At 42.9% G+C, this 27,432-nt stretch overlaps 2 protein-coding genes across 3 annotated transcripts in view; both read right to left on the reverse strand.

Annotated features, from left to right (window-relative positions):
- The window catches only part of myo5c (myosin VC), a gene marked incomplete at its 5' end in the record, with an annotated part of 229,240 nt that extends 214,134 nt beyond the window's left edge, over positions 1-15,106 (reverse strand). The window contains 8 exons of the mRNA XM_080761194.1: positions 2,418-2,499; positions 4,122-4,265; positions 5,629-5,739; positions 6,272-6,317; positions 9,495-9,639; positions 12,406-12,511; positions 13,978-14,037; positions 14,981-15,106. Of these exons, the coding sequence (XP_080617320.1) occupies positions 2,418-2,499; positions 4,122-4,265; positions 5,629-5,739; positions 6,272-6,317; positions 9,495-9,639; positions 12,406-12,511; positions 13,978-14,037; positions 14,981-15,106 (820 nt within the window). The remainder of the gene's footprint in view (positions 1-2,417; positions 2,500-4,121; positions 4,266-5,628; positions 5,740-6,271; positions 6,318-9,494; positions 9,640-12,405; positions 12,512-13,977; positions 14,038-14,980) is intronic.
- A 10,092-nt stretch (positions 15,107-25,198) lies between these two features.
- Positions 25,199-27,432, reverse strand: part of pgghg (protein-glucosylgalactosylhydroxylysine glucosidase) — a 32,904-nt gene continuing 30,670 nt past the window's right edge. For both annotated transcript variants that reach the window (XM_080761622.1, XM_080761623.1), the window contains exons 15-16: positions 26,808-27,016; positions 25,199-25,376 (exon numbers count right to left, since the gene is read on the reverse strand). In XM_080761622.1, coding sequence (XP_080617748.1) covers positions 25,297-25,376; positions 26,808-27,016 — 289 coding nt within the window. In that variant the 3' untranslated portion in view covers positions 25,199-25,296. The remainder of the gene's footprint in view (positions 25,377-26,807; positions 27,017-27,432) is intronic.

Here is a 27,432-nt window from a genome sequence, read left to right on the forward strand (position 1 = left end):
TCCCGCATTCACTGCACAACACATTAGACATTCTGAGGTCTACTGGAACTGCCCCGCATTCACTGCACAACACATGAGAGACATACTGAGGTGTACTCGAACTGTCCCGCATTCACTGCACAACACATTAGACATTCTGAGGTCTACTGGAACTGTCCCGCATTCACTGCACAACACATTAGACATTCTGAGGTGTACTGGAACTGTCCCGCATTCACTGCACAACACATTAGACATTCGGAGGTGTACTCGAACTGTCCCGCATTCACTGCACAACACATTAGACATCCGGAGGTGTACTGGAACTGTCCCGCATTCACTGCACAACACATTAGACATTCTGAGGTCTACTGGAACTGCCCCGCATTCACTGCACAACACATGAGAGACATACTGAGGTGTACTCGAACTGTCCCGCATTCACTGCACAACACATTAGACATTCTGAGGTGTACTCGAACTGTCCCGCATTCACTGCACAACATATTAGACATTCTGAGGTCTACTGGAACTGCCCCGCATTCACTGCACAACACATGAGAGACATACTGAGGTGTACTCGAACTGTCCCGCATTCACTGCACAACACATTAGACATTCGGAGGTGTACTCGAACTGTCCCGCATTCACTGCACAACACATGAGAGACAAACTGAGGTGTACTGGAACTGTCCCGCATTCACTGCACAACACATTAGACATTCGGAGGTGTACTCGAACTGCCCCGCATTCACTGCACAACACATTAGAAACATACTGAGGTGTACTCGAACTGTCCCGCGTTCACTCAGGCCCGTCAGTATGGAATAGAGCACCGAAGTCTTACGTCAATATCGGTAGAGGGCGCAAATCCACGGGTTCATGTACGTTTACGTTGATATTAAGATCACCCCCATGTTATTCTCCATAGAGAAATTACTTCCGTGAACCAGGGGAATCGAGGGTATGAGCGAGTGACGTCAGGACTTCGGCGCTCTATTCGCTTCGCGCTTGGATAAAATGGCGACCCCCCCCTCACTCACTGCAACGGTGATGCGCAGCACTCCGACGGGCATGAGCGACGAGAGGCGCCAGGCAAGCGACCTGCTATAGGCTAGTCGCCGCGCCGGCCCTTACGATGGCCGCTATAGAGCCAATAGGGGCCACCACGGAGACACGCCGGGCAGTGCCGACTCGGTGGAATGTGTGACGTCATTGTTTTATTCAAACCTGAAGAGAACTCCACACTCGCCTGCACAACACGCAGACACGTGCCGACATGATAGGCTACAACTGTTAGAACTCATTCCCTGCCAAGTACATATTTTGACACGTCTGTGTAATCTTCGTTTTTTTCACTCTAGGTGGCTTTCTTGGAGAACCAGTTCAAGTCCCAGTGAGACCAGAAACAAGGAAAAAACACGCGGTCGCAAAAACACGCCTGCCATCCACTTCCATGTTAAGAGAATTTTCGAGAACGCTCATAGCTCTCTCATCTCGCATCGTTCCGCTTCAGCGGCGACCACCGTTCAATGTGACCGTCATGTCTAAAGGTCATTACACACTGGCGAATTGGCGACGTGATATATTCGTGCGAATAATTCGCATTTAAAAAAAAAAATTGAAGTCCATGCAAGCTTCTAACCTGACGCTGCCAGATCCAAAAAGCTTGCTACACAAATTTGTTTCACAGCTTATTTGGATCTGGGATCTCTGAGGGGGTTGAGCTAACACAGATCCGACCCGTACCGAACCAATCAGCGTGAGCTAAGGGCGGGATATGTGCGAAACCGGATGTGAAGCTATATGTGACACAGGCCAGCACTTTGGTCCTCAACTCGATTTTTACAGATTACAGATTATTACAGATTATTAAAGTACAGAATGTAAGCTTTCATATGATGTATCATTCAATGAAATTGGACAATAATTTAAGGAGATATGACCATCTAAAACTTGTTGAAACAGATAACAGATACAGATGCAAAGTAGTTAATTTGGCCTGCAAAGATTCATCAGAATTTAGCACCTCTGGAATACACGTCAATATGATTGGTTGTGTTTGCACGCCCACACGGTGATAGACAGACGCTCCCATCCAATCATCTACCATGTATCTTGAAAAAAAGGAACAGCCCCGTCATCGAATTTGCTTCCGCGATCCCAGATCCCAATAAGCTGTTAAACAAATTTGTGTAGCAAGCTTTTTGGATCTGGCAGCGTCAGGTTAGCAAGCTTCCACATCAGTGGCGAATGTGCGAATGTGCGAAAATGCGACCGTTTTCGCTCTTTATTTGTTCGCTCTGGTGTCGTATTTTGCAGAGATTCGCAGGCGAACTGCAACATGCAATATTTCGCATTTTCAGATCGCTTATTCCCATCGCGTCGCTAATTCGCCAGTGTGTAATGACCTTAACATTTGAGGGAGAGAAACTCACGCAGTCGGAGGTTCTTGAAGTCTGGTCTGTCCGCACAGGAGCACATCTGGTAGAAGATGTGGTAGTTCCTCTCGTTCTCCGCCTGGAATCCACAGAGAAAACATCGTTCTCTGTCTGGAAACCACATAGAAAACATCGTTCTCTGTCTGGAAACCACAGAGAAAACATCCTTCTCTGTCTGGAAACCACAGAGAAAACATCCTTCTCTGTTTGGAAACCACAGAGAAAACATCGTTCTCTGTCTGGAAACCACAGAGAAAACATCGTTCTCTGTCTGGAAACCACAGAGAAAACATTGTTCTCTGTCTGGAAACCACATAGAAAACATCGTTCTCTGTCTGGAAACCACAGAGAAAACATCGTTCTCTGTCTGGAAACCACATAGAAAACATCTTCTCTGTCTGGAAACCACAGAGAAAACATCGTTCTCTGTCTTGAAACCACATAGAAAACATCTTCTCTGTCTGGAAACCACATAGAAAACATCGTTCTCTGTCTGGAAACCACAGAGAAAACATCGTTCTCTGTCTGGAAACCACAGAGAAAACATCGTTCTCTGTCTGGAAACCAGAGAAAACATCGTTCTCTGTCTGGAAACCACAGAGAAAACATTGTTCTCTGTTTGGAAACCATGAAGAAAACATTGTTCTCTGTTTGGAAACCACAGAGAAAACATCCTCCTCTGTCTGGAAACCACAGAGAAAACATCGCTCTCTGTCTGGAAACCACAGAGAAATCTTCGTTCTCCGCCTGTAAACCACAGAGAAAACATCGTTCTCCGTCTGGAAACCACATAGAAAACATCGTTCTCTGTCTGTGTGTGTGTGTGTGTGTGTGTGTGTGTGTGTGTGTGTGTGTGTGTGTGTGTGTGTGTTTGTGTGTGTGTGTGTGTGTGTGTGTGTGTCTGTGTGTGTGTGTGTGTGTGTGTGTGTGTGTGTGTGTGTGTGTGTGTGTGTGTGTGTGTGTGTGTGTGTGTGTGTGTGTGTGTGCGTGCGTGCGTGCGTGCGTGCGTGCGTGTGTGTGCGTGTGCGTGTGCGTGCGTGTGTGTGGAAAGGGGAGTGGCCTAAAATGTGATGTAATTTGCATCACAGTGAAATGTTCATTAAAATGCAAACTGTACGGTAATCATGACAGTTGCATGGATGCAACACAGTGCATTATGCAGTAGGTGTTTTGCATGGAGAGATTTGTGCAAACAGTGTGGTTTGGTAGGAGACGGCGAACAAAGGCGAACGTATAAACGGTCCGCCGTGTAGCAAAATAAATACCTGACACACCACCCTGGATTCTATTAACCCATTCTGGGCGGGAACCCCTTTAGGTGTTTTAAACATTAGGTTATAGTTTAGCTATTGAAAAATAGCAGATCTACAAGCTCATAGCGTGCCACCGAGTGGTGCGCTACGAGCTTGTAGGTCTGCTATTTATTTAAAATCATGAACAGGTGGTGCAAAGCTTTGAATATATAGGCTACTCTTTCAGAACGAACGTTTTTAACTAAAATCTTTGCTTCTGGGAGGTGGGTCCTTGAAATAACACATTTTCAGATGGGGGTCAGCGGCCAATTTTATATATTTTGGGGGTCCTTGACATGAAATATTGAGAACCACTGACATAGAAAAATTAGGTTTTTCAGGAAAAAAAGACATTTAATTTTTTTTTTTTTTTTAAAAGGCCTAAATGTGTTAAATAATACATAAATACCTGAAACACCACCCTGGACTTCTCCAACAGGTAGGTTCTCATGTTGGCTCCGATGATCCGGTACTTTCTGTCGAAGCTGATCTCCGTGTACTTCCCAAAGCGGCTGCTGTTGTCGTTCCTGGTGGTCTTGGCATTCCCTATGGCCTGTTAAAACATGTTGTAATTAAATAAATCATTCCCTATGGCCTGTTAAAACATGTAAGTAAATAAATCATTCCCTATGGCCTGTTAAAACATGTTGTAATTAAATAAATCATTCCCTATGGCCTGTTAAAACATGTTGTAATTAAATAAATCATTCCCTATAGTCTGTTAAAACATGTTGTAATTAAATACATCATTCCCCTTGGCCTGTTAAAACATGTTGTAATTAAATAAATCATTCCCCTTGGCCTGTTAAAACATGTTGTAATTAAATAAATCATTCCCTATAGCCTGTTAAAACATGTTGTAATTAAATACATCATTCCCCTTGGCCTGTTAAAACATGTTGTAATTAAATAAATCATTCCCCTTGGCCTGTTAAAACATGTTGTAATTAAATACATCATTCCCCTTGGCCTGTTAAAACATGTTGTAATTAAACAAATCATTCCCTATAGCCTGTTAAAACATGTTGTAATTAAATAAATCATTCCCCTTGGCCTGTTAAAACATGTTGTAATTAAACAAATCATTCCCTATAGCCTGTTAAAACATGTTGTAATTAAATAAATCTTTCCCCTTGGCCTGTTAAAACATGTTGTAATTAAACAAATCATTCCCTATAGCCTGTTAAAACATGTTGTAATTAAATAAATCATTCCCCTTGGCCTGTTAAAACATGTTGTAATTAAATAAATCATTCCCCTTGGCCTGTTAAAACATGTTGTAATTAAATAAATCATTCCCCTTGGCCTGTTAAAACATGTTGTAATTAAATAAATCATTCCCCTTGGCCTGTTAAAACATGTTGTAATTAAATAAATCATTCCCCTTGGCCTGTTAAAACATGTTGTAATTAAATGAATCATTCCCCTTGGCCTGTGATAAACATGTTCTAATTAAATACATCATTCCCTATGGCCTGTGAAACAAATTAGGATTTGAGTTAAAATATTCAGTATAAATATATGAAAATGATTAAAAAACAGCAGATGTACTCACAGCAATGACGTCTTAGCAATGACTCACAGCAATGACGTAATACATATGACAATTCTCCATGCATTGTCAAAGGGAATTTAATGTTTGTCTAGGATGGAAATAGCCGTTTTGCTGTACATGACGTAAATTCTACATTAAGTGTAAGACGAAAATCTACACAAATTAGCTGAATATAGGAGGGGCTATCGCCTCCCAAACATTTACATAAAGATATTGTCTTTACTCTACGTCTAGTTTTTGCGCAGTGCGAGTCATTCTCTAAGCCGTTTAACTGTGACATTAAGCATCATTTGAACATTCCTTGACACACGGGTGTATTGCCATGGACATTGTACTTGTGTGATGGGATTGGACATGGTACCTCTGTGATGGGATTGGACGCCAGAACCTTCTCTTCCACTCGGGTCTTACTGCTGGACTTGCTGACCACAGCGAAGTACCGCATGGCGTAGCGAGCCGAGACCGTCTTGCCCTAAACCCAAGTTAGACGAGTTCAATTATAATCCCCTCAACAATTAAATATGGAAACTTAATTACATCATTTAAAATACAAGCTCTCGCATAGAATCTGTGAAACTTTCACCAAGACTTATATTTGTTTCCATCAGTTCCTATTGGAAAACAAGATAAGAACAGCACTTCTCTGTGAGAGGGATAGTCATCTCTAGATGTATTCATTCACAAATTAATGAATTTACCACAACATGTAGATCGGCTAGTTGAACAATTTTAAAATGTTCAAAATAGTAAAAAAAAAAATACAAAGAGGTTTAGGCATAAGGAGGCATGGAGTGAAATTAATGTATTTGAGAGGTATACGTGAAAATGTGCTGATGACAGGTTGAGTGAAATGAATGTTTGTAGGAGGTATACGTTATAATGTGCAGGTTGATTATATGAATGTAGGCCTAATAAATGAATGTTTGTAGGAGGTATACGTTATAATGTGCAGGTTGATTATATGAATGTAGGCCTAATAAATGAATGTTTTTAGGAGAAGTTACCGCGCCAGACTCCCCACTGACGATGATGGACTGGTTCCTGTGGTTTCTGTGGAAGACAAGAACACACAACATTCTATTTATGGACTGGTGGTTCTCCTGGTTCTCCTCATCCTCCTCCTCCCCTCCTACCCCCTCCTCCTCCTCTTCCACCTCCCCCTCCTCCTCCTCCTCCTCCCCCCCTACCCCCTCTTCCTCCTCCTCCTCCTCCTCCTCCTCCTCCTCCTCCTCTTCCACCTCCCCCTTCTCCTCCTCCTCCTCCTCCCCTCCTCCCCCCTCCTCCTTCTCCTCATCCCCCTCCTCCTCCTCCTCCTCCTCCTCCTCCTCCTCCTCCACCTCCCCCTACCCCCTCTTCCTCCTCCTCCTCCTCCTCCTCCTCTTCCACCTCCCCCTTCTCCTCCTCCTCCTCCTCCCCTCCTCCCCCCTCCTCCTTCTCCTCATCCCCCTCCTCCTCCACCTCCCCCTTCTCCTCCTCCTCCTCCTCCCCTCTCCTCCTTCTCCTCATCCCCCTCCTCCTTCTCCTCATCCCCCTCCTCCTCCACCTCCCCCTTCTCCTCCTCCTCCTCCTCCCCTCTCCTCCTTCTCCTCATCCCCCTCCTCCTTCTCCTCATCCCCCTCCTCCTCCACCTCCCCCTTCTCCTCCTCCTCCTCCTCCTCCCCTCTCCTCCTTCTCCTCATCCCCCTCCTCCTCCACCTCCCCCTCCTCCTCCTCCTCCTCCCCCCCTACCCCCTCTTCCTCCTCCTCCTCCTCCTCCTCCTCCTCCTCTTCCACCTCCCCCTTCTCCTCCTCCTCCTCCTCCCCTCCTCCCCCCTCCTCCTTCTCCTCATCCCCCTCCTCCTCCTCCTCCTCCTCCTCCTCCTCCTCCTCCACCTCCCCGTTCTCCTGCTCCTCCTCCACCTCCCCCTTCTCCTCCTCCTCCTCCTCCCCCCTCCTCCTTCTCCTCATCCCCCTCCTCCTCCTCCTCCTCCTCCTCCTCCACCTCCCCGTTCTCCTGCTCCTCCTCCACCTCCTCCCCCTCATCTTCCTCCTCCCCCTCCTCCACCACCTCCTCTTCCACCACCTCCCCCTTCTCCTGCTCCTCCTCCACCTCCTCCCCCTCCTCCTCCCCCTCCTCTACCACCTCCCCCTTCTCCTGCTCCAAATCTTTAAAAAATAATCTGCCTAGCAATGACGTCACTGGTGGACGGGTTTCTGAACTGCCCACCTATGAGACACGTACCGAGTAGAAAATAATTGTGGTATTTTATCATGAACATCAGTGAGGACCAATGAAATGAAGATAGGTTGAAAAGTGGTGAAGTGGTCCTTCAAAGTCGGGATTACAGTTGAGGAAAGCCTGTAGCCTGGGGGGCGTGACCCCTCGGGGGTCGGCAAATTATTTTGGGTGGTCCCCAGATTATTAAAGAAAACTGTTTGTAACGATTATATCTGGTTTCAGTATGTATTTATGATTATTATTATTATTATTATTATTATTATGGTTATTTGTAGCCGTCAATTTGTAACATCTGCACTGACCAAACGGTTGGAGCAAGGAGCTGTTTTTTAAAAGACTTGAAAAGATCATTCCAGGAACTTGTCCCTGCCACCTTGTTGACCAGCTCTGCGTGAGCATGAGGAAGTTATAGGAACCAGCTTGAGTATTAAATCAAATCACTGGAGCGGGTCTGATGCGTGCTATTGTTCTGTTACAGCATGGAACAAATAGAAGCAGGGAGCATTCCAGCAGTGGCTTTGAATGAAAACAGGTTTAGGTACGAGTGTTTATCCTCTCAGTCAGAGAGGATAAACCTTTTGTGGTTCCTATTGACCCATTTAGACCTATACGTTTGATTCTACAAATGTCTTCTAAATCCTGAGAGTTCTCTGAAAATGTTTCTATGTCAGTTGTGTTCAACCAGTTTCATGTCAAGGACCCCCACAAATATATGTAATCAGGGACCCCCCCCCCCCCCCCCCAGAAGCAAAGATTTGAGTCAAAAGCGTTCGCTCTGAAAGAATATATATTCAAAGATTTGCACCACGTTTTCACGACTTTTCAAAAAAATAGCAGACCTACAAGCTCGTAGCGCGCCACTCGGTGGGGCGCTATACGAGCTTGTAGATCTGCTATTTTTCAATAGCTAAATTATAACATAATAATGTTTAAAACAGCAAAAGGGGTTAAATAAATAAACCAACAGAACATTCTATGACGGACTGGTTCTTATATGGAATAAATTAAAACACAATACATACATACTGTAGTCAAAAACTGCATATATTATTCTGCTAACATTCGACATTATGGTTTTGAGCGGGGGAGGGCACGGCGTCGCTATAGTGGGTTCCATTCCCGCTGGGGACGCTGTGGCCGGGGTGGCGTGTTCTCTCCTCCGCGTCATCAGCGCCCATACCCTATAGGTGGGGTTGGGCACTGATGGGGGCACAAACATGTCAAAGAGTAAATACTCCCGATGAAAGACAAGATTTTTCCGCAAAAACCCCCACCGCTCGCGCTCGGAGCTGCGGTGGGCCGGGGAATGCGACACGGCGCAAACAGCATGGAATACGGATGTGTATATTTACAGGAAACTCCCGTTAAAACTTTCCAACAAACTCCCAATTCCCAAATTGTACCTGTATATTACCGTATATACTGTATATATATATAGGCAAATTGCCCGTTAACTCCTCTTTTCACGCAGTGCGAGTTATGAAAATGTCCACCTTTACCAATCGTTCTGGGATATGATGACATCGGATTAAAGGGAAGGAAAAATGGCTAGTCTGGATTTCATCCTTTGGAAGTTTTCCTTACAGTAGTGACCTGTAATAATAACCCATTCTGAACGGGAACCCCTTTTGGTGTTTTAAGCATTATGTTATAACTTAGCTATGGAACTTGTAGGTCTGCTGTTTTTTTGAAAAGTCTTGAAAATGTGGAGCAAATCTTTGAATATATATTCTTTCTGAGCGAACATTTTTAACTCAAATCTTTGCTTCTATGGGGGGGGGGGGGGGGTCGCGGGGGGGTCCCTGGAACAACATATTTTCAGATGGGGGTCGGCAGGCCAATTACATATAATCCTGGGGGTACTTGACCATGACATAGTTTGAGACATATAGAAACATGAGGTTTTTCAGAAAACTGTCAGGATTTAGAAGACGATTTGTAGAATCGAATCGTTCTCGGGTCTAAATCTAAATGGGATCGTCTTGCCGTGTGCAGTATACACTACGTACCGGGCCATCTGCTTGTAAGCCTCCTCGGCCACGGCGAATATGTGTGGGTCCATGTCGCCCATGTTCTGCCCAGCGTAGGCCTGGATGACTGCGTCGCCATAGATGTGGAGCGCTTTGTAGGGGTTCACCGACACCAGGATGATGCCTGTGGGGGAACGGGACATGACATCACAACCTCACCGACACCAGGATGTGAACAACGACATGACATCGCGACCTCACTGACACCAGGATGTGAACAACGACATGACATCGCGACCTCACTGACACCAGGATGTGAACAACGACATGACATCGCGACCTCACTGACACCAGGATGTGAACAACGACATGACATCACGACCTCACTGACACCAGGATGTGAACAACGACATGACATCGTGACCTCACTGACACCAGGATGTGAACAACGACATGACATCGCAACTTTACTGACACCAACTGACACCAGGATGATACCTGGGGAACAGGAAATGACATCCCCCAAAAGGGGATTTTGTTTCCACCGAAAAAAATATATTTTCAGTTACTCCGCTGCGCCCTCTATTTATTATTGATATTTATATTATATATTATATTATATATATTATATTTTCCTCCGGTGAAAAAAAATTCTGGCCAAAAAGTACCGTTTATACGTGTGGTGGGGGGCTCAGAGTGCGTCCACTAAGGAAAGTAGGCTTTCTAATGACACAACCCACCTTTGTTTTGGTGAGTAGAAAAAACGTTCTTTTTATTTACGCCAAAGAGGAGAGGCTGGTCTGATTTCGATTTGAGATTTAAAACTGAAAGTCCCATAGCCTTACTGCGCAGGGCAGAATCGTAGAAGCAGTAGAAGGCTATGGACCAGAGCTAGGGCTATTAAAAGGAGAATTTCGGACCAGAAGGCTTTCTTACCTTTAATTGTATAGTTGTTACGTGTTATTTTGTGCAAAAATGCATTATCGGCTATTTCCACTACCATAAGCCCTCGATGGGGCGTTAGGTTTTAGTGCTAATTCGCTTATTTCCATCGCTCAAAAATCTACTTTTTTTTATATCCTCTCTTCATAGTATCCCAAGCGGCACACTTTACTACTTCTTTCAATGGAAGTAAGCGAATTAGCACTAAAACCCAACTCCCCATTGAGGGCTTATATTAGGGGAAATAGCCAATAATGTGTTTGTGCACAAAATAACACCTGGACCTCTTTGGTGGGGACGTAACGACTACAAATAAAGGTAAGAAAGCCTTCTAGTCCGAAATCCTCCTTTAATCATTATGTGTAATGCCTGAGTGGATATGTACTGTGTGTGTGTGTGTGTGTGTGTGTGTGTGTGTGTGTGTGTGTGTGTGTGTGTGTGTGTGTGTGTGTGTGTGTGTGTGTGTGTGTGTGTGTGTGTGTGTGTGTGTGTGTGTGTGTGTACTGTTTTTTTTTTCTTTTTGCAAAGATAATAAAATATTCAATCAGTGTGTGACTGTGTGTTTCTCTATCTCTCTTTCTCTCTGTCCGCTGTGCACTCTGCTGCGCTGCGGAGGAAAACATACAATGAACTGAAGTGCTGTTTAACTCAACTAGTTTAGGCTGACCTTATAGCCTCGGTCCCAGCCTTACTCATCTGTGAAGAGAAAAGCCCTCAGATTTATTTCCCCCAGATACGATATTTTTTCCAACCAATCACTACAGAGTATCTCTTGCCCATGCAGCGTGGGCTGACCTAGGATCAGGTTAGTGTAGCAGCGACTGGCTGTGTTACTTACTTGTGTGAGGCAAGCCAAGAAGCACACACAATTTTGTGGTTTGTGCGTGCGTGTGTGTGTGTGTGTGTGTGTGTGTGTGTGTGTGTGTGTGTGTGTGTGTGTGTGTGTGTGTGTGTGTGTGTGCGTGCGTGTGAGACAGAGAAATGGAACACAATCACCTTAAACTATTACTACTAACTAGGGATGCCGCCGATTAATCGATTTATCGATTATGTGTTGCCGTCACCAATTTTTTTTTTTTTAATAGTTAAAATATAGGCTAATAAGTAAGGCTGCATGATATATCGAACATGTAACTTCATCAGAGTGGAGAATATAAGTATAAATCAAGTTGAGCAAAGCCACTCTTCTCTGCCCCTCTCTCTAACAGACACAGTTAACGATCGCTTGTTAAGTGCCTGCCAGACAGACAATCAGATGAAATGAAGGCAGGTGTAGAGTAGAGTGTAGACTAGTGAACTGAACATGTTCTCTTTATATCAAGTAATACATACCAGCCCCTTATGAAACTACTTCTCCCCAAATCCAAATGGATTTCATTTTCCATCCTGAATGGCACTGAGACTGATTATAAAACTGTAACCATCAAAGCATGCACTCAACATATATGTTGAGTGTGACCTGTGTATACCTGTGTATGGCATGTGACCATGGCATGTGCATAATATAAAATCATAAAAGTTTTATCTGATATTGATGAAAAAATTGGGGGGGTGCGGGAGGGGGCAATTAATCGATTATTAATCGCCAGAGCTTTAGAATATTCGATTGGGCAAATGGTCACCATGTGGCATCCCTACTACTAACCATTGTGTGTATCCCTTGTGGCGTCTGACGCTGCACTGTCTGCATCGAGGGACCGAAGTCTAACCCATAGACATTAATGCATTGGATATATGCTGACTTTCAAATTGCACAAACATTTTGTTTTCATTGTTCCACCTTTTGCTATGGCAATGTTGCAAACGTATGCTTCTCAATCGCCTGTGAAATATATAAGGGTGTGTGGGACATTGATGAGAGAGAGGGGGAGGCAGGGAGGCTGTTATTCTGTTGCACTGAGAAACTATAATAAAATAATGAAGTTTGAATCATCTATCGGAATCAAATAATTCTACAACAGTATGTGTATGCATGTGTGCGTGCATGCATGTGTGCGTGAGTGCGTACCACAGTAGGTGTAGATGGTCCTGGCGTCCAGAAAGCGCACTCTGATGTTGTGGAGGACAGCGGCTTCGTGCAGATAGCTCAGAGCGGTCAGGTCGTTCTCTCCCACCTGGGGAGGGACCGCACGAACATGCAGGCAATAATATGACACGAGAGTGTGTGCTTTACTGTGATTATCAGAACGGCAGCTTTGCTGCAGGAAAGAACGAGGCCGTAAGCAGCAGCGCTGAAGTGCCAAATGCACAGGTTCCGTTTTAGAGGGTTGAAAATGCACTCTGTAAAAGGAGGCCTATACTCAACATAAAGGGGAACTTCTTGCAAAATAATATATGTTAATGACGTTTAGAAGATTTAGAACACTTTCCTGGGGCTCTTTATGTGTGTAATAATGTGGTTTTAAATATTTTTGATTTTAGCAGTGAGCCCAGTGTCTCTGATGTCATGGACACTGGGCTCACTTACTTCCTAGACTATCTCAGTAAGACAGCCCTCCCCAAATCCACAAGGAGGAGCACTGCACCAAAGCATTATGGGAATTGTAGTCCAGGAAGGAAGTGAGACCCAGTGTCCATGATATCAGAGACGCTAATATGGTATCTTCTTCGCATTCTGGTTCTTGGAAACGCCCCCCAGCCACTGCGTTAATTTTACTGAGGTTAGGTTTAGGTATGCTTTACTGAGGTTAGGTTTAGGTATAGTTTTACTGAGGTTGAGGTTAGGGTTAGGTTTAGGTATAGTTTTACTGAGGTTAGGGTTAGGTTTAGGTATAGTTTTACTGAGGTTAAGGTTAGGGTTAGGTTTAGGTGTAGGCTGTCAATCACAGCGACTGGCCAGTCACAGCGCACCATTTACTGAAATGCGAAGAAGGAACCATATCAGCATCAGAGACACTGGGCTCACTGATAAATCTAAAATATCTAAAACCACATATTAAAACACAAAGACCCCCAGGAAAAAGATTCTAAACGTCATTAAGATGGCTCAAGGGCCTGTCCAAAAGTCCAAGGGCCACAAGCTAAAAATGTCAGTATTATTTTGAAAAGTTTACTAATGTATTTTGTAACGGACTACACGACTCGTCTAAAAATAATTTCCATCTATATTAAGGACAAACCTCAGTGAACAAAAAACATTGTGATTAATGAAGAAAGTGAACAGATATAATGAACAGATTTTCACAGGTGAATAAGGTAAGTAGATGGTTAATACTCATGGGGCCATGTCATTTTCTCTAGGAACAAATCCTATACCTGCAATCTTGACCGCGGGCCGAGGGTTGATTAGTACTGCTGTGCATGTTCCGTTTCAGAGGGTTTAACCCATTTAGACGATTCTACAAATGCCTTCTAAATCCTGACAGTTTTCTGAGAAACCCTATGTTTCTATGTCAGTCGTTCTCAAACATTTTCAGGCTAATTGAGTATCCTTCTTGGGGGTCCTTCATATGAATACGTTTGTGAACCACTGGTTTAAGTAATACTGAATCTGTAGCTCAACAACAGCAAATTCATCCTCTTTAGTTTATCGCGATAAACGACGATAGCGATCACCGTCCTATCCCCATTATGCTCCTACCAGGATGTCTGGGTTCCGTAGCGGAGGCAGCCTGGAGGTCTCCACGGGGTACTGCAACTCCTGGAAATGATACAAGAAGAATCTCAGCAAAGAGAGGAGGAGTAGGGGCAGGACTTGAGATCAGAGCACTTGTTTGAGCCTAATTATTCAGAAAACCCCAGATCACAGGAGATCCACTGAATGTTCAATGTTTTTTGGGGGGTGGAATTGAGGTCAGAAAACCTTACAAATAACTTGTATGTGACCACCGCACTCTGACTTTAAGTTGCTTTACCCGTAACATATCAAATAAATAACGGTAGTGGGTCGTACATACCAAGACATTTATTTAATTTTGAACAGGGGACAAACGTTTCGGCTATCCAGCTTTCATCAGTGTGGAGAGTGACTGAATGTAAGTTCCTTTTAAAGGAGTGGTGACATGGTGCAGTTGCACAAAATAAACCTCACATCACAGATCACACCCGGTGGGTAATCAGTAATCACATATTGGGACTGTGTAATAAAGTCTCTGTTAGCAATCAAACATGAGACTAGCAATTACATCTCAAAATATACAAAGCAAAACAAATTTTGGGATTGTTTAAACACAGCAAATGCATGTCGCTGAGGACTCTTGAGAGTGTAAAATTAAACCATTTAATTGTACGGTGTAAAATTAAACCATTTAATTGTACGGTGTAAAATTAAACCATTTAATTGTACACTCTCAAGAGTTGATTGTGTAACCTCTAAGGGTACATTCAAACTTTCTGCACGCACGCGTGATGATTTCATAATCCATCCATCTTCAACCGCTTATCCGTAGTCGGGTCGCAGGGGGCAACAGCTCCACCAGAGTGTTCCAGACTTCCCTCTCCAGAGCAACATTAGTGACTTCCTCCTGGGGGATCCCGAGACGTTCCAAGGCCAGAGAGTCGATGTAATCCCTCCATATGCGCCTTGGTCCCTGGGGTCTCAATAATAATAATAATAATAATAATAATAATAATAATAAACGTACAGATCCGTCCTCCAGTCGTAGGTGCAGAGCATCATCTCCGGGGTGGAAATCTCTGCTGATCTCCGCTGATCTCCACACATGTTCCACATCTGGAATCCACACCCTGTTGAACTGAGCAGAACACATGTTCAACATCTGGAACCCACACCCTGTTCAACTGAAGAGGAGGATTCATCCATACATTCGTCCATTCATTAATTAGTTCATCAATCCATCCATCCATTCATTTATTCATTCATTCATTCAGTCATCCATTCATTCAGTCATCCATTCATTCCCATTCATTAATTCATCCATTCGTTCATTCATTCATTCATCCATTCATTCCTATTCATTAATTAATCCATTCATCCATTCGTTCATTCATTCATCCATTCATTCATCCATTCATTCATCCATTCGTTCATTCATCCATTCATTCCCATTCATTCATTAATCCATTCATCCATTCGTTCATTCATTCATTCATTCATCCATTCATACATTCATTCCCATTCATTAATTAATCCATTAATCCATTCGTTCATTCATTCATCCATTAATTCGTAAACATGCCATATCGGAACGGTCTCAAAATAATACAGACTATTTAATCATTCATTCATTCATTCAGTCATCATTTAATGATTGAACATTCGACAAGTCGGTTTTCACCAGCAAAATAAAAGAAACATGTTAAAATGCATCAATGTGTTCAATATAAGTGTCTAGTATAGAACAAAAGCCAAATCAAATATATGATGCAAAATCTTAAGTAAACTTTACATTTTTCTACATTTAATTCACTTGGAAAAGAGTATGTAGGCTATTTATTGATTGATTGATTGAATACTTTTTTCAACAGGCTTTGGGCCAAGCCGCTGTATAGGGCCTAGGCTTGTTTTGTTTCCATTGTGTATAATATCGGAATCTGTCAGAAATAATGATAAAATAATAATAATAATCGGAAATAATTTCATAATCACGCACCCCTACTAAAAATACTTTTAGTGCAGCCAAACTTGCGATGCAAACTTGTGTCAACTTTTGTAAACAAAACCATTAAAATCATCAACTTGGATCCATACAGTGTGGAGGAAATTAACGGTACTCTTTTAAAGTCAGTTAAAGCCTTTTAATACTCTATGGTTAAAGCAGTATATGGTTCTCAAAGTGTGGTCCGGGGACCCCCAGTGGTCCTTGGTGGGTGGTTCCATCATAGCAGCACAATCATTTTAACCACTTTACTATTTATTTATTTTTTATTTTTTCATGTGGGCTACTCACAATCAGAAATAGCAGATAATATACATGAAGTGCACTGCATGCGAGCCATGAAGACCAATAAGCTTCTCTTCTGGGGGTCCCTAAATAAAAACGTCTGGGTTTCCGAGGCTAGGGGGTCCCTGACACTGTGACACAAAACATTTTCAGATGGGGGTCAGTGGCCAAATACATAGGCTATCCATTTGGGGGTCCTTATAGTTGGCACGGAAAAGTTTGAGAACTATAATGAGTTTAAAGAGTGTTAAACGTATTAAAAGTGATGTTGTGGACTTTCCATATGTCTCTCACTCATAGCTTACAACAAGTCATCATGTGACATGCCAACATGATATAATAAATATAAAACAGAAACTGAACATATTTACCAACCTGGGTGTAAAGCTCCACAACAGCAGCCATATTAATGTAATTCTTAAATCTTCTCCCAAGCGCAGTGCTTCTCTTCTCTTCTCTTCAACATATTCATATAATCATTATTATAATGATGATAATAATACTAGGAGCAGTCAGGTGAGGTTTCTGTCGCTGCTTTGCTGTTTGCTGTGAGCAAACACGTGGGTGGGGGCTGAGCAGGCAGTGGCAGCAGATCTACAAGCTCACAACGCGTCGCGGCAGCGACGCGTTCTGAGCTTGTAGATCTGCTGCCGGCTGCCACCTCCTTCCGCGTTGGTTTACCTGCTTTTTCTATGTGACTCCGCCCCCCTCGGTGATCATGTGGTTATATCCGGTCTCATGTACGCACGCACGCGCACACACAGTGACACACACACACGCGCACACGCGCACACACACACACACACACACACACAGACACACGTACGACAAGACAAGCCGCATACCTGGTGGTTTCCGTATCCGCTCCCAGACCGGATGTGTGTGTGTGTGTGTGTGTGTGTGTGTGCGTGCGTGCGTGTGCGCGCGCGCGACGTTCAAATTGAACAGGCAGCGTGTTGGACTTTGACCCCGCCCACCCCCGTCACGTGACTGACTGACTGACTGACTGACACCTGAGCTGTTTGGAAGCCCCGCCCACACTTTTGGTCAAATACCCCATAAACCAACAGTTAAACGTTAAAGTATCTCTCTCTCTCTCTCTCTCTCTCTCGCTCTACTCTCAGACACTTGATATGATGTAAATTCTCCATTCATTGTTTCCACATACGACTTCAATTCTCCATTAATTTCCATATTGTAAATTCTTCATTGATTGTCATTGTCAATGGGCATTTGGGCATTTGCCATTGACAATGAAAGGACAAATTAGGTCAAATGTCCGCCAAATATGACATAGATTTGTGGCAACAAGACAATCTGATTGGAGAGTATGAGACATGATGTACGATGATAAGAGCGCGTCTGAGCGCCCCTCATTTCACTTATTTTTTTAATTGAATGAATTAATCCAAAATGAGTTAATAGCACAGGCAGACTCTTCACATAAAGCATGCCTGAAATAAGTGTCAGAGCTGAAATCGACATGTCTGTAATGTTATAGAGTCCACAGAAGTGAACCTTTCAAGCCAGTTTTCTAAACTCGCTGTTTCTCTGCAAGACTATTAATAGGGCTGACGATTGGCACCCAGCAATCAGCGGGTATGCAAGCGGCACCTGGAAGAAATTACCCCCCAGGCACACACACACACGCACTCTTTAGGCCACACTATACTCTTCCACAGACACAACTACTACTGACACATGTAATGTAACAAACGGATGCCACGGATTGACTGACAATTCTGCTCTGCTGTTCCGTTTTTCCGTGACAGAGCGACAGGCAGGAGGAAAGAGAAAGCTGGGCATCCTGGAGATGGCTTCAAAGGAGTTTGAGGTAATTTATACTGATAATCTCTCTAATGCAGTGTTGTTTTCGTCGACAAACTTATTGTAAGTGCCGGTGTCACTTGGTTCTTTTAACTTCAGTCATGTCTTTACTTTGAAGTTTGTTATTTTAGCTGCGGTCTCTTCAGAACTCATCCGCTGCTGCATATTGGCTGCCATCTTATCTGGGCTTTGTTTGGGTATATGCTGTTTGCTCACTTATACTTTGGGTTTAGTCTGGATTTTACAGTAACTTTACGAAGACCCACAGACTACCACTTAAACCCCCAAAGTAATTTTATCAAACGAAAACGAACCGAACAAATAATTGTAAATTATAAAAATGTCCACTTTAAGTTTAATTTAAATATATAAATGCAGCATGAATAATTCTGAATTTGACATTAAGTACATTAGACCTGTGCAACATAGCCTTCAAATCGCTTCATATCAGAAAATGCACATGATTTTCTCTTTTTTTTCCCTATTGTCGGTTTTGCAACCTGTCCTTGCTTCAGTCCAAGAGGAGATGGAGGCTACCTGTTAGAAGTCCTCTCACTGCATAGGTTACTGTGGCGTGACAATGACAAACTTGTGACTATGGGCTGGTAATGAAGAAGCAGGGTGGCTGTATATGAGATGTAGGTGTCGACGTTGAGCTGCTGTGCATCCAGCGTCGAGTTTTCACTGTAAGCGCCCTCGAATTGTGAAATAATAAGAAGTGGATGGTCTCAACGGGTGTAGTTTATTTGTCTTCAGCACAGAAGATCACTGGTACACCGTGAAAACTATAAAAATAGAATATAAATACCATTACAATCATGACATTTTTCTCATAGTCTTCAACAATAAAATCTGTGCATACATTCATCACTTTCAATAGTACAATAAAATGGTTAAGTTACGATCAATTATGCAGCGATACAATAACTCAATAATTTCAAGAGAAGACCAAAAATGTACCATAAGTCCATAACCAAATATACCAAACAAAACGAACCATCAAGCCCCAATTAATTAGACCTAAAGTAAATCATGAATGAAACCCAGAACAAACAAACAAATCATATACCTCGCTCCACTAATCGAGGGGCTAGGGGTTGAATCGAAAGTCACCTTGAACTTCATACCAACAATCTTGGGATAACCGATACTTGGCACATCGGACACAGCAAAAGCAGGCACTGTAAACAATATAAACAGCTTTACATTATATACTGAATCTACAAAACTATATACTGAATCTACAAACATTTCAACATCAAATCAACTGGGTAAACATGAAGTTGCAAACAAACAAATCTCATACCATGTGGCTCTGCTGCTTCAAACATGCTGTGTATCTCTGAGGTGAGTGAAGCCAACAGGCTTCAGCTATATATGCACCCTAACCGGACGTTTCACAATAAAAGTATACAGGAAGTGTCAAAATAACACAAATAAACAAAGAAAATAACAAATTTCAAAGTAAAGACATGACTGAAGTTAAAACAAGAACCAAGTGACAACGGCACTTACACAATTTTGTCAACAAATAAAAACTAGACTAAAATGTTAGGGACTAGTGGACAAGAGATCCAGTATAAGTCATTTTACACTTGGTTGCAGGCTGAAAATAGGCTGAATTATTTTCCTTTCCATTTTGTATTTGGTGTTTAGCTGTTTTTGTTCCTGTGTGTCCCCAGTCTAGTGACGACGACCAGACTCCAGACTCCACAAGTGTCATTGAGGAAGTACGGGAGAGACCTAACCTCTCCGGAGGACCGGGACCCACCACCACCCTCCAGGAAAAGGGTCAGCCTCCCCCGGAGAAGGCTGCCTGTCCCGGGGTGGGGGCTGGACCGGGACCCACCACCACCCTCCAGGAGAAGGAGGGTCAGCCCCCAGAGGCTACCTGTTCCGGGGTGGGAGCTGTGGCCCCGCTGCCCAGCGACCCTCCTCCCACCTCTGAGTCTACGCTGTCCAAGGTCCACCTCTTCATATTTGACGGTGAATCCCAGGACGCTCGCTCTCAGTCGGTTGTGGACAACAACAACACAGGGACGTCCTCCTCCTCCTGCCCTCCTCCTCCTCTTCCTCAGCAGAAAAGGAAGGAGGCCGTGGTGTCGCTCACTCAGACCAAGCTGGGAGAGGACATCCAGCGGATGAAGGCGCTGATGAAGCAGACTGATAAGGTGACAGCCCTGAAGGGACCTTTTTTTTTTTGTTGTTTATGACAAGTCTGGCTTTTACATTCTGGTTCACTGGTCCCAGCACTGGGTCGGAGGGACCAGTTTGTGGTCCCTTTGATTTGATTTATTTAACCCATTCTTGGCGGGAACACCATTTGGTGTTTTAAGCATTATGTTATACTTTAGTTATTGAAAAATAGCAGATCTACAAGCTCATAGCGCGGCACCGAGTGCCGCGCTATGAGCTTGTAGGTCTGCTATTTTTGAAAAATCATAAAAATGTGGCGCTAATCCTTGAATATATATTCTTTCAGAGCGAACGTTTTAACTCAAATCTTTGCTTCTGGGGGGGTCCCTGGAACAACATATTTTCAGATGGAGGTCTGCGGCCAATTTTCATGTCCTTGACATGAAAAAGGTTGAGCACCACTGACATAGAAACATGGGGTTTTCAGAAAAATGTCAGCATTTAGAAGACATTTATGGAATCGTTCTCGGGTCTAAATGGATTCATCATATTGACTGCTGCTTATTTTACGTTGTTCTTCACATGTTTCACTCACTCTGCCCCTCGGCCTCTTGCAGGACTTGCAGAGTGTGACCAGGGCTCTGCTGAGGGCCAGTGGAGATTTTGCGGTGGCCCAGTCCCTCCTCATGACTCCCTCCTCCGTCCCGGGACCCTTTTGGACTCGCCCGGACGACAACCTGCTGTGCTCGGGAGACCCCGTGGTCCGCAAACGACTCCAAGACAAATACGGGGCCGAGGCCGTGGCCAAAAGAATGCTCTTCCTTGAGGTAGAATGATGGAGGCAAGCCAATCTAGTGTTAGGCCCTCATTTATCAATCGAGTGTAAAATCTGCCACAGTTATATTGTTTTTAATTGCGCGATTTTAATTACTTGAAATTTAATTACGGAAATGGTAAATGCCGAAAATGTCGTGCCGAAATTTCGGCGTGCACCCATATTTTGGTTGATAAATGAGGGCCTTAATGTGCATTAATGTGCGGTACCTTGTTTTTACAATGGGTAATGTTATATTGTTGTACCGTTATGTAGTTTCAAAGCTGTTGCCGGTCCACTAGGTGCCTTGTGGCTCATCAATAGGCCTTTCAGTTCACAGAGTGATGCCACTTTCACCGTCAGCTGCTGCAGTCCTCACTGAAATGCACTTCCGGCCATGATTTCCCATCCCGCTTCTTTGTAGTTTCAAACAGTTGTTGATTTGGGATGGAATTTGTTAAAAAAAAAGAAAAACCTTGTTAAACATGTGTTCAAAACATGCTAAAACTTAAATTTACTTTGCGACAAGGACAGAGTCAATTATTTCAATTGAGAGAAGTGTTTATGAACCTTTGGATGTTGAAATATTTCAAAAATAAAATGTATCTTTTGTGTATTTAAAAATATTGAGTAATTATTTTATTTGATAGATGTTAAGACATTCATTTATTTTAACCCGTCAAACCCTATACTGTATACTTAGTTGACCGGCGTCAACCAGGGAACCAAGTGTTGCAGCAGTTAAGCTCTGCAACCTCTGCTCTTGACCCAATGCCCACAACAACCATTACAAGTCTTTTTACCTGGTTATTGTTAATGCCTCACTATACTTACTCCGGAATCTTTCCCACAGACCTCAAACACGTCGTTACATCACCAGCGTTGAAAAAGACTCTTGATCCACTTTTTCGTAATTCTAAATCATTCAACATTTTAACACTTTCAAGACACTTTTTCAAAAATGTTCCATTTGGAGTCCCTCAGGGCAATTCTTGGTCCACTAAAGTTCATCGTATAAATGTGACTTTATTGTAATGGCGGCACTGATTTGTACACTAGCATGCCACGGGCACATGTGGTCACTTTAAGAATAGGTTAACTGAGACCCTCAAAACATAGGTCTAGACACCTTATTTGTTCATTTAAGTGCAATATAGATATAGTGAAAATCGATTGTCTTGATAATGGTGACACTCATTTGCATAGAAATGGTAGATTGGACACTTTGCCAACTTTATAACATAGCTTATTCAAGTAAGAAATATTCCATAATGTGTAGTCAGTTCAAACTCAGTTATTCATTCAAAATGTATAGCTGATACTGACTGAATATACAATTTTCACCGATTTGAGGTATAGTATACCAAAGGGTCCCTTTGGTACATACTAGTCATGCCAGGGAGTGTACTTGTTAGGCTCCTGCCCTATGAGCCACATGACTTGGCTAGACCTATAGAGCTATTTGAATTGTGAGTCTTCAGTGAAAGAGTGGTGGGGGAAGATGACAAACTCATTTCTAAATCTAAAGTTGACCTGGCTCGTCTTGCTCCATGCTACTCTGCTCTGAAGAGAACCACCGTGTTGCCTTATACAAGCGAGCTGCTTTTTTGGAAAAACCAAAACCCTATGATGAAGGACAGGGGTGGTTGAGTTTTTTAATCCAGTGTGTCCTGCGGTGCAGTCCTACCAACCTCACTGGTTGATCTCCTTGACACTGTCTGGAGAGCATGGACAAGAAGCCGACGAGATAGATATTTAATCGGCACTGATTTGTACACCAGCATGCCACGGGCACATGTGGTCACTTTAAGAATAGTTTCACTGGGATCCTTGACCCTCAAAACATAGGTCTAGACACCTTATTTGTTAATTTAAGTGCAATATTGGCTGAGATATAGTGAAAATCGATTATTTTGATAATGGAGGCACTCATTTGCATAAAAATGGTAGATGGGACACTTTGCAAACTTTTTAACATGGCTTATTCAAGTAAGAAATATTCCATGATGTGGACTCAGTTCAAACTCAGTCATTCATTCATTTATTCCAAATGTATCTAGCTGTTACTGACTAAATATACAATTTTCACCGATTTGAGGTATAGTTCAGAATTTTGGCTACAGAAAGAGTAATTTACAAGATAGAAAGGTTATCTTGGGCACAAATTGAAGCTTAGGGATATGGGAAGTTTTCTATATACAAGTGAGGCAGTGATACTCACCATAATGTGTTGGAAAATAACCATCTTTGTTGTTATTAGCCAAGCGGACACCATATTCTTTTGTGTTTTTGAGGATGATGTGGGTCATATTTAAGAATATAATGGTAGCAACCCCCCAAATCCTGTTCTGCTACTTACCCCTATGTATCAAGATACTTCATGACCAATTTCAGACTACCATGTCTATTTATTTTATTTTAGTGAATTAATATTTGTCTTTACACAATTTCGGCAGAGCCATATACCAAAAAGGGGGTTTTGAGGTAGGTGGGACATTTTGACAACTTTTTATCATAGCTCATCATGTTCAGCACATTTTTTCCAATAAGAAAGCACTGATTAGAAGTATATTTCCGGGGGGTGCAGGAGACCCCCCTCCAGCGACTGTACTATATACTCTATAAGCCATATCTCCAAAACTGATGGGTCAAACTGAACAAACAATATTGTCAATTTTAAGCTATACGATTCCCTGCTTTCATAGGACATGAAAAAAAATAATCCAATGACTTACTCTTACTGTGTGTCAACTTTGGTCACAAATATGGAGAAAAGAGCCAATCTATAAGCTTACAGATGAAAGATAGAGTGCAAGCTTGCAGACTATTTCACCTACTTCTGTCCTACACAAAATGCATTGTCAATTTGAGTAAATCGGCTTAGTGTCTATTTTTGAGGGGCGCGGGCTAGCGCCCCTATACAGTACAGGTTTAATGTTTGTGTTTAGTTCAATGTTTGTTTTAAAAAAGCCATTGACAATGAAGGGAACATTTACGTTTGTTTTGACACCGTTTGTTTTACATCACCTAATCAACATGAGTTAGACTTTCATATATTCCCCTCACTTCACACGGGGGTGATTTTTGTACGACACAAAGATTACATTTCCATTGACACTGGACAATTTTACGTCAGTGTTACGTCATGATTAAGATTATAGTGCTTTTGTAACACTTGCTATGCATCTCATTTGTGTGCATCCCACTGTTTCTCAACCAGTCCATTGACTACTAATAATTTCTTAATAATATAAATGACTCAACCAATCAATGTGGTGTACTTTCCCCTCTTGAGATTTCAAGGCGCGATTCATACTCCTTTAGAACCGAATAAAAGTCGTTTCGGCTCTGTAGAACCTACAATGTGATGTCATTTGAGGTTCGGGGGGTGGGTACTGCCCTAAAGTCGTCTCTTCGGCGCTACTGAAAATTTCTGACGAGCAAAATCATATCCGAAATCATTTCGGCACAACAGCAGTAAAACAGGAGTATGAATCGGCCCTAACTCTCTTCGAGTTTCTTGACCTCCAGCTTCTCAGTAAATGACTACATGTGGAGGGGGGCACGGTGGCACAGTTGGTAGTGCTGTCGCCTCACAGCTAGAAGGTCCTGGGTTCGATTCCCGCTCGGGACACTGTGGGTGTTGGCGGCGTGTTTCCTCCTCCACGTCATCAGTGCCCATACCCGAGGCGGGGTTGGCGAAAGGGCCTTTCTGTGTGGAGTTTGCATGTTCTCCCCGTGTCCCCTATAGGGTAGGTACCCTCACAAAAAACATGCAGTAATCCTGGTCACTAAACTGCCTCCCCCTGGCCAGCCGGGGCGCCTGATGGAGGGGAAAGGAACTGGTTGGAATAACGTGTTCCTTCCAAGCGCTACGTCCAACCAGGGAAACTCCCCCCTGTCAGGTGTAAAGGAGCAACTTGGACACTCAGGCATGAAGGAAACATGAGTTCAAGTCCGTTGCTCTCCCCTTGTCCCCCATATATGGGGACTAGGTTGGTGGAGGGTGTGTAGAGCCCAGGATCACATTAGATAATTGACACAGGGGTGAAAAATGGGTTACAAAATCGTGGGATAAAAAAAAGAAAATGTGGGGGTCCTTGACAAGAAATAGTTTGAGAACTGAAATATGGCATTGATAATAATGATACAATGCAGTATACACTGAATAAAACAACAAATTAAACCAGAGATGAGTTTAATTAGTGAGCAACACATTAATTCGTCATTCATTTATTGATTGATAATTAAGAGATGATCAGTTTGCTGCTTTATGGCATCAGAGCGGCCAGCAAGAAAACGTCGAGTCCACCAGAGGGCAGACTTTCCCCGCCTCTCGAGGAAAGGTTGCTGGCTCTCCTGAAAAACACACAAATGACACAAACATCCCTGAAGGCTGGTCTCCATTGTGGTCCCATCATGTATTCAATTCATCAGTGTACACATTGCTTGCATGCTCATGGCGGCATGATGTCTTGGCTGTGCTCTCTATGTTACAAAGTGTCTTGAGGCAACTTGTTGTGATTTGTCACTATAACAAAAGTGTATTGAAATAATAGAGCTGCTGTGATAGGAGAAGGATATCAAATGGAACACAACCACCCTAAAAACTATATATATGTATTCCTACACTATCTGCGTCGAGTGATCTTGGTACATGGAAATTGATTTATTGGTGATTCTGACTTTCAATTGTACATACATTTTGTATTGTATTGTTCCACTTTTAGCTTTGGCAGTGTAAACGTATGTTTTCTCATGTCAATAATTTGAATTGAAAAAAAGATCACACCCTTGTCAAGTGAGCTTTTCTATATATTACAGTCTAACTCATGTTGATTAGGTGATGTAATGGTGATGTAAAACAAACGGTGCAAACACAAATAATAAAACGCCATTAACACTAAAGATACAATATGACGTAATGAGGCACATTATGACGTACATTTTCCCTTCATTGTCAATGGCGTTTACAAAACAAACATTGAACTAAAGACAAACATTAAACCTGTATATAGGAGGGGCTAGTGCCCCTCGAAAAAATTATTGAGAGGGATTCTTGTAATTGTAGTTTAATTACCTGCTATGAGAAGGATTTTAGTATTGCAGTTTAATTACCTGCTATGAGAGGGATTCTGGTAATTGTAGTTTAATCACCTGCTATGACAGGGATTCTGGTGATTGTAGTTCAGTTACCTGCTACGAGAGGGATTCTGGTATTTGTAGTTTAATGGTATTTGCAGTTTAGTTACCTACTATCAAGGACTGTCTAAAGAGGACGAGATGCGAAGACCATACGGGTGACGCCATGTTGCTCCATGGTGCTCCATGAAAGGAAAGAAACATGCGCAGTTGTGACCAGGAAGTTGTACATGCCCAAATTTGTGCATGTACAACTTCCTGGTCTCAACTGCGCATGACCCTAACCCTAACCCAACATGGCGTTGCCCGTACGGTCTTCGCGTATCATCCTCTTTAGACAGATGAGAGGGATTCTGGTATTTGTAGTTTAATTGCCTGCTATGAGAGGGATTTCGGTAATTGTAGTTTAATTAGCTGCTATGAGAGGGATTCTTATAATTGTAGTTTAGTTATTTACTATGAGATGTATTCTGGTAATTGTAGTTTAATTACCTGCTATGAGGGGTATTCTGGTAATTGTAGTTGAATTACCTGCTATGAGAGGGATTCTGGTATTTGTAGTTTAATTACCCGTTACGAGAAGGATTCTGGTATTTGTAGTTCAGTTACCTGCTATGAGAGGTATTCTGGTATTTGGAGTTTAATTACCTGCTATGAGAGGGATTCTGGTGCCTGTAGTTTCCAGGACAACCTCCAGGCGGCAGTGTTTGGCCGAGGGTTCCCTCAGGATGACGCAGACCTCGTCTCTCCTTAGCAACCAGTCCATCTTGTTGCCTAGGTAACTGACACCGCGGATGCAGAGCTCAGACAGGTCCTTAGGGAGGATGGGAGAGAACGCCAGGCAGTCCTTCTGGACCCTGGAGACAACCGGTGAAAAGTACATTTACTTGAGTAGCCTGCTGTACTTAAAATGCTTAGTGTAGAGTGGAAGTTGTTTTAGCAGGAGCAGACATGTCTTAGCTTTCACTAGAAATGGTAATATGTCGGGCGCGATGCGATCAAAAAACATTTACATCTGAACGTCGGACGGATTGGACAAAAAAAACGACGATTTTGGAGTATCTTTTCTGAGATAACAAGCAGCAAATAATCTAGAGGCTGCTAGAGGTGCTTAGTGTTTGCTGGTTTGTTTTGATATAAAGCTATATCACTGCTATATCGCTGCCTTGGCACGCAGTGGGGGAATCTATCACCGCGATATCGTGCCCATGCGGCACCAAGCGTGTTAAGTACTTTATTTGTATCAGCTTGCAGAGCTGATCAATGATCAGAC

The sequence above is a fragment of the Protomyctophum bolini genome (assembly GCF_963924005.1).
Source record: "Protomyctophum bolini genome assembly, chromosome: 4".
NCBI classification, from domain to species: Eukaryota; Metazoa; Chordata; class Actinopteri; order Myctophiformes; family Myctophidae; genus Protomyctophum; species Protomyctophum bolini.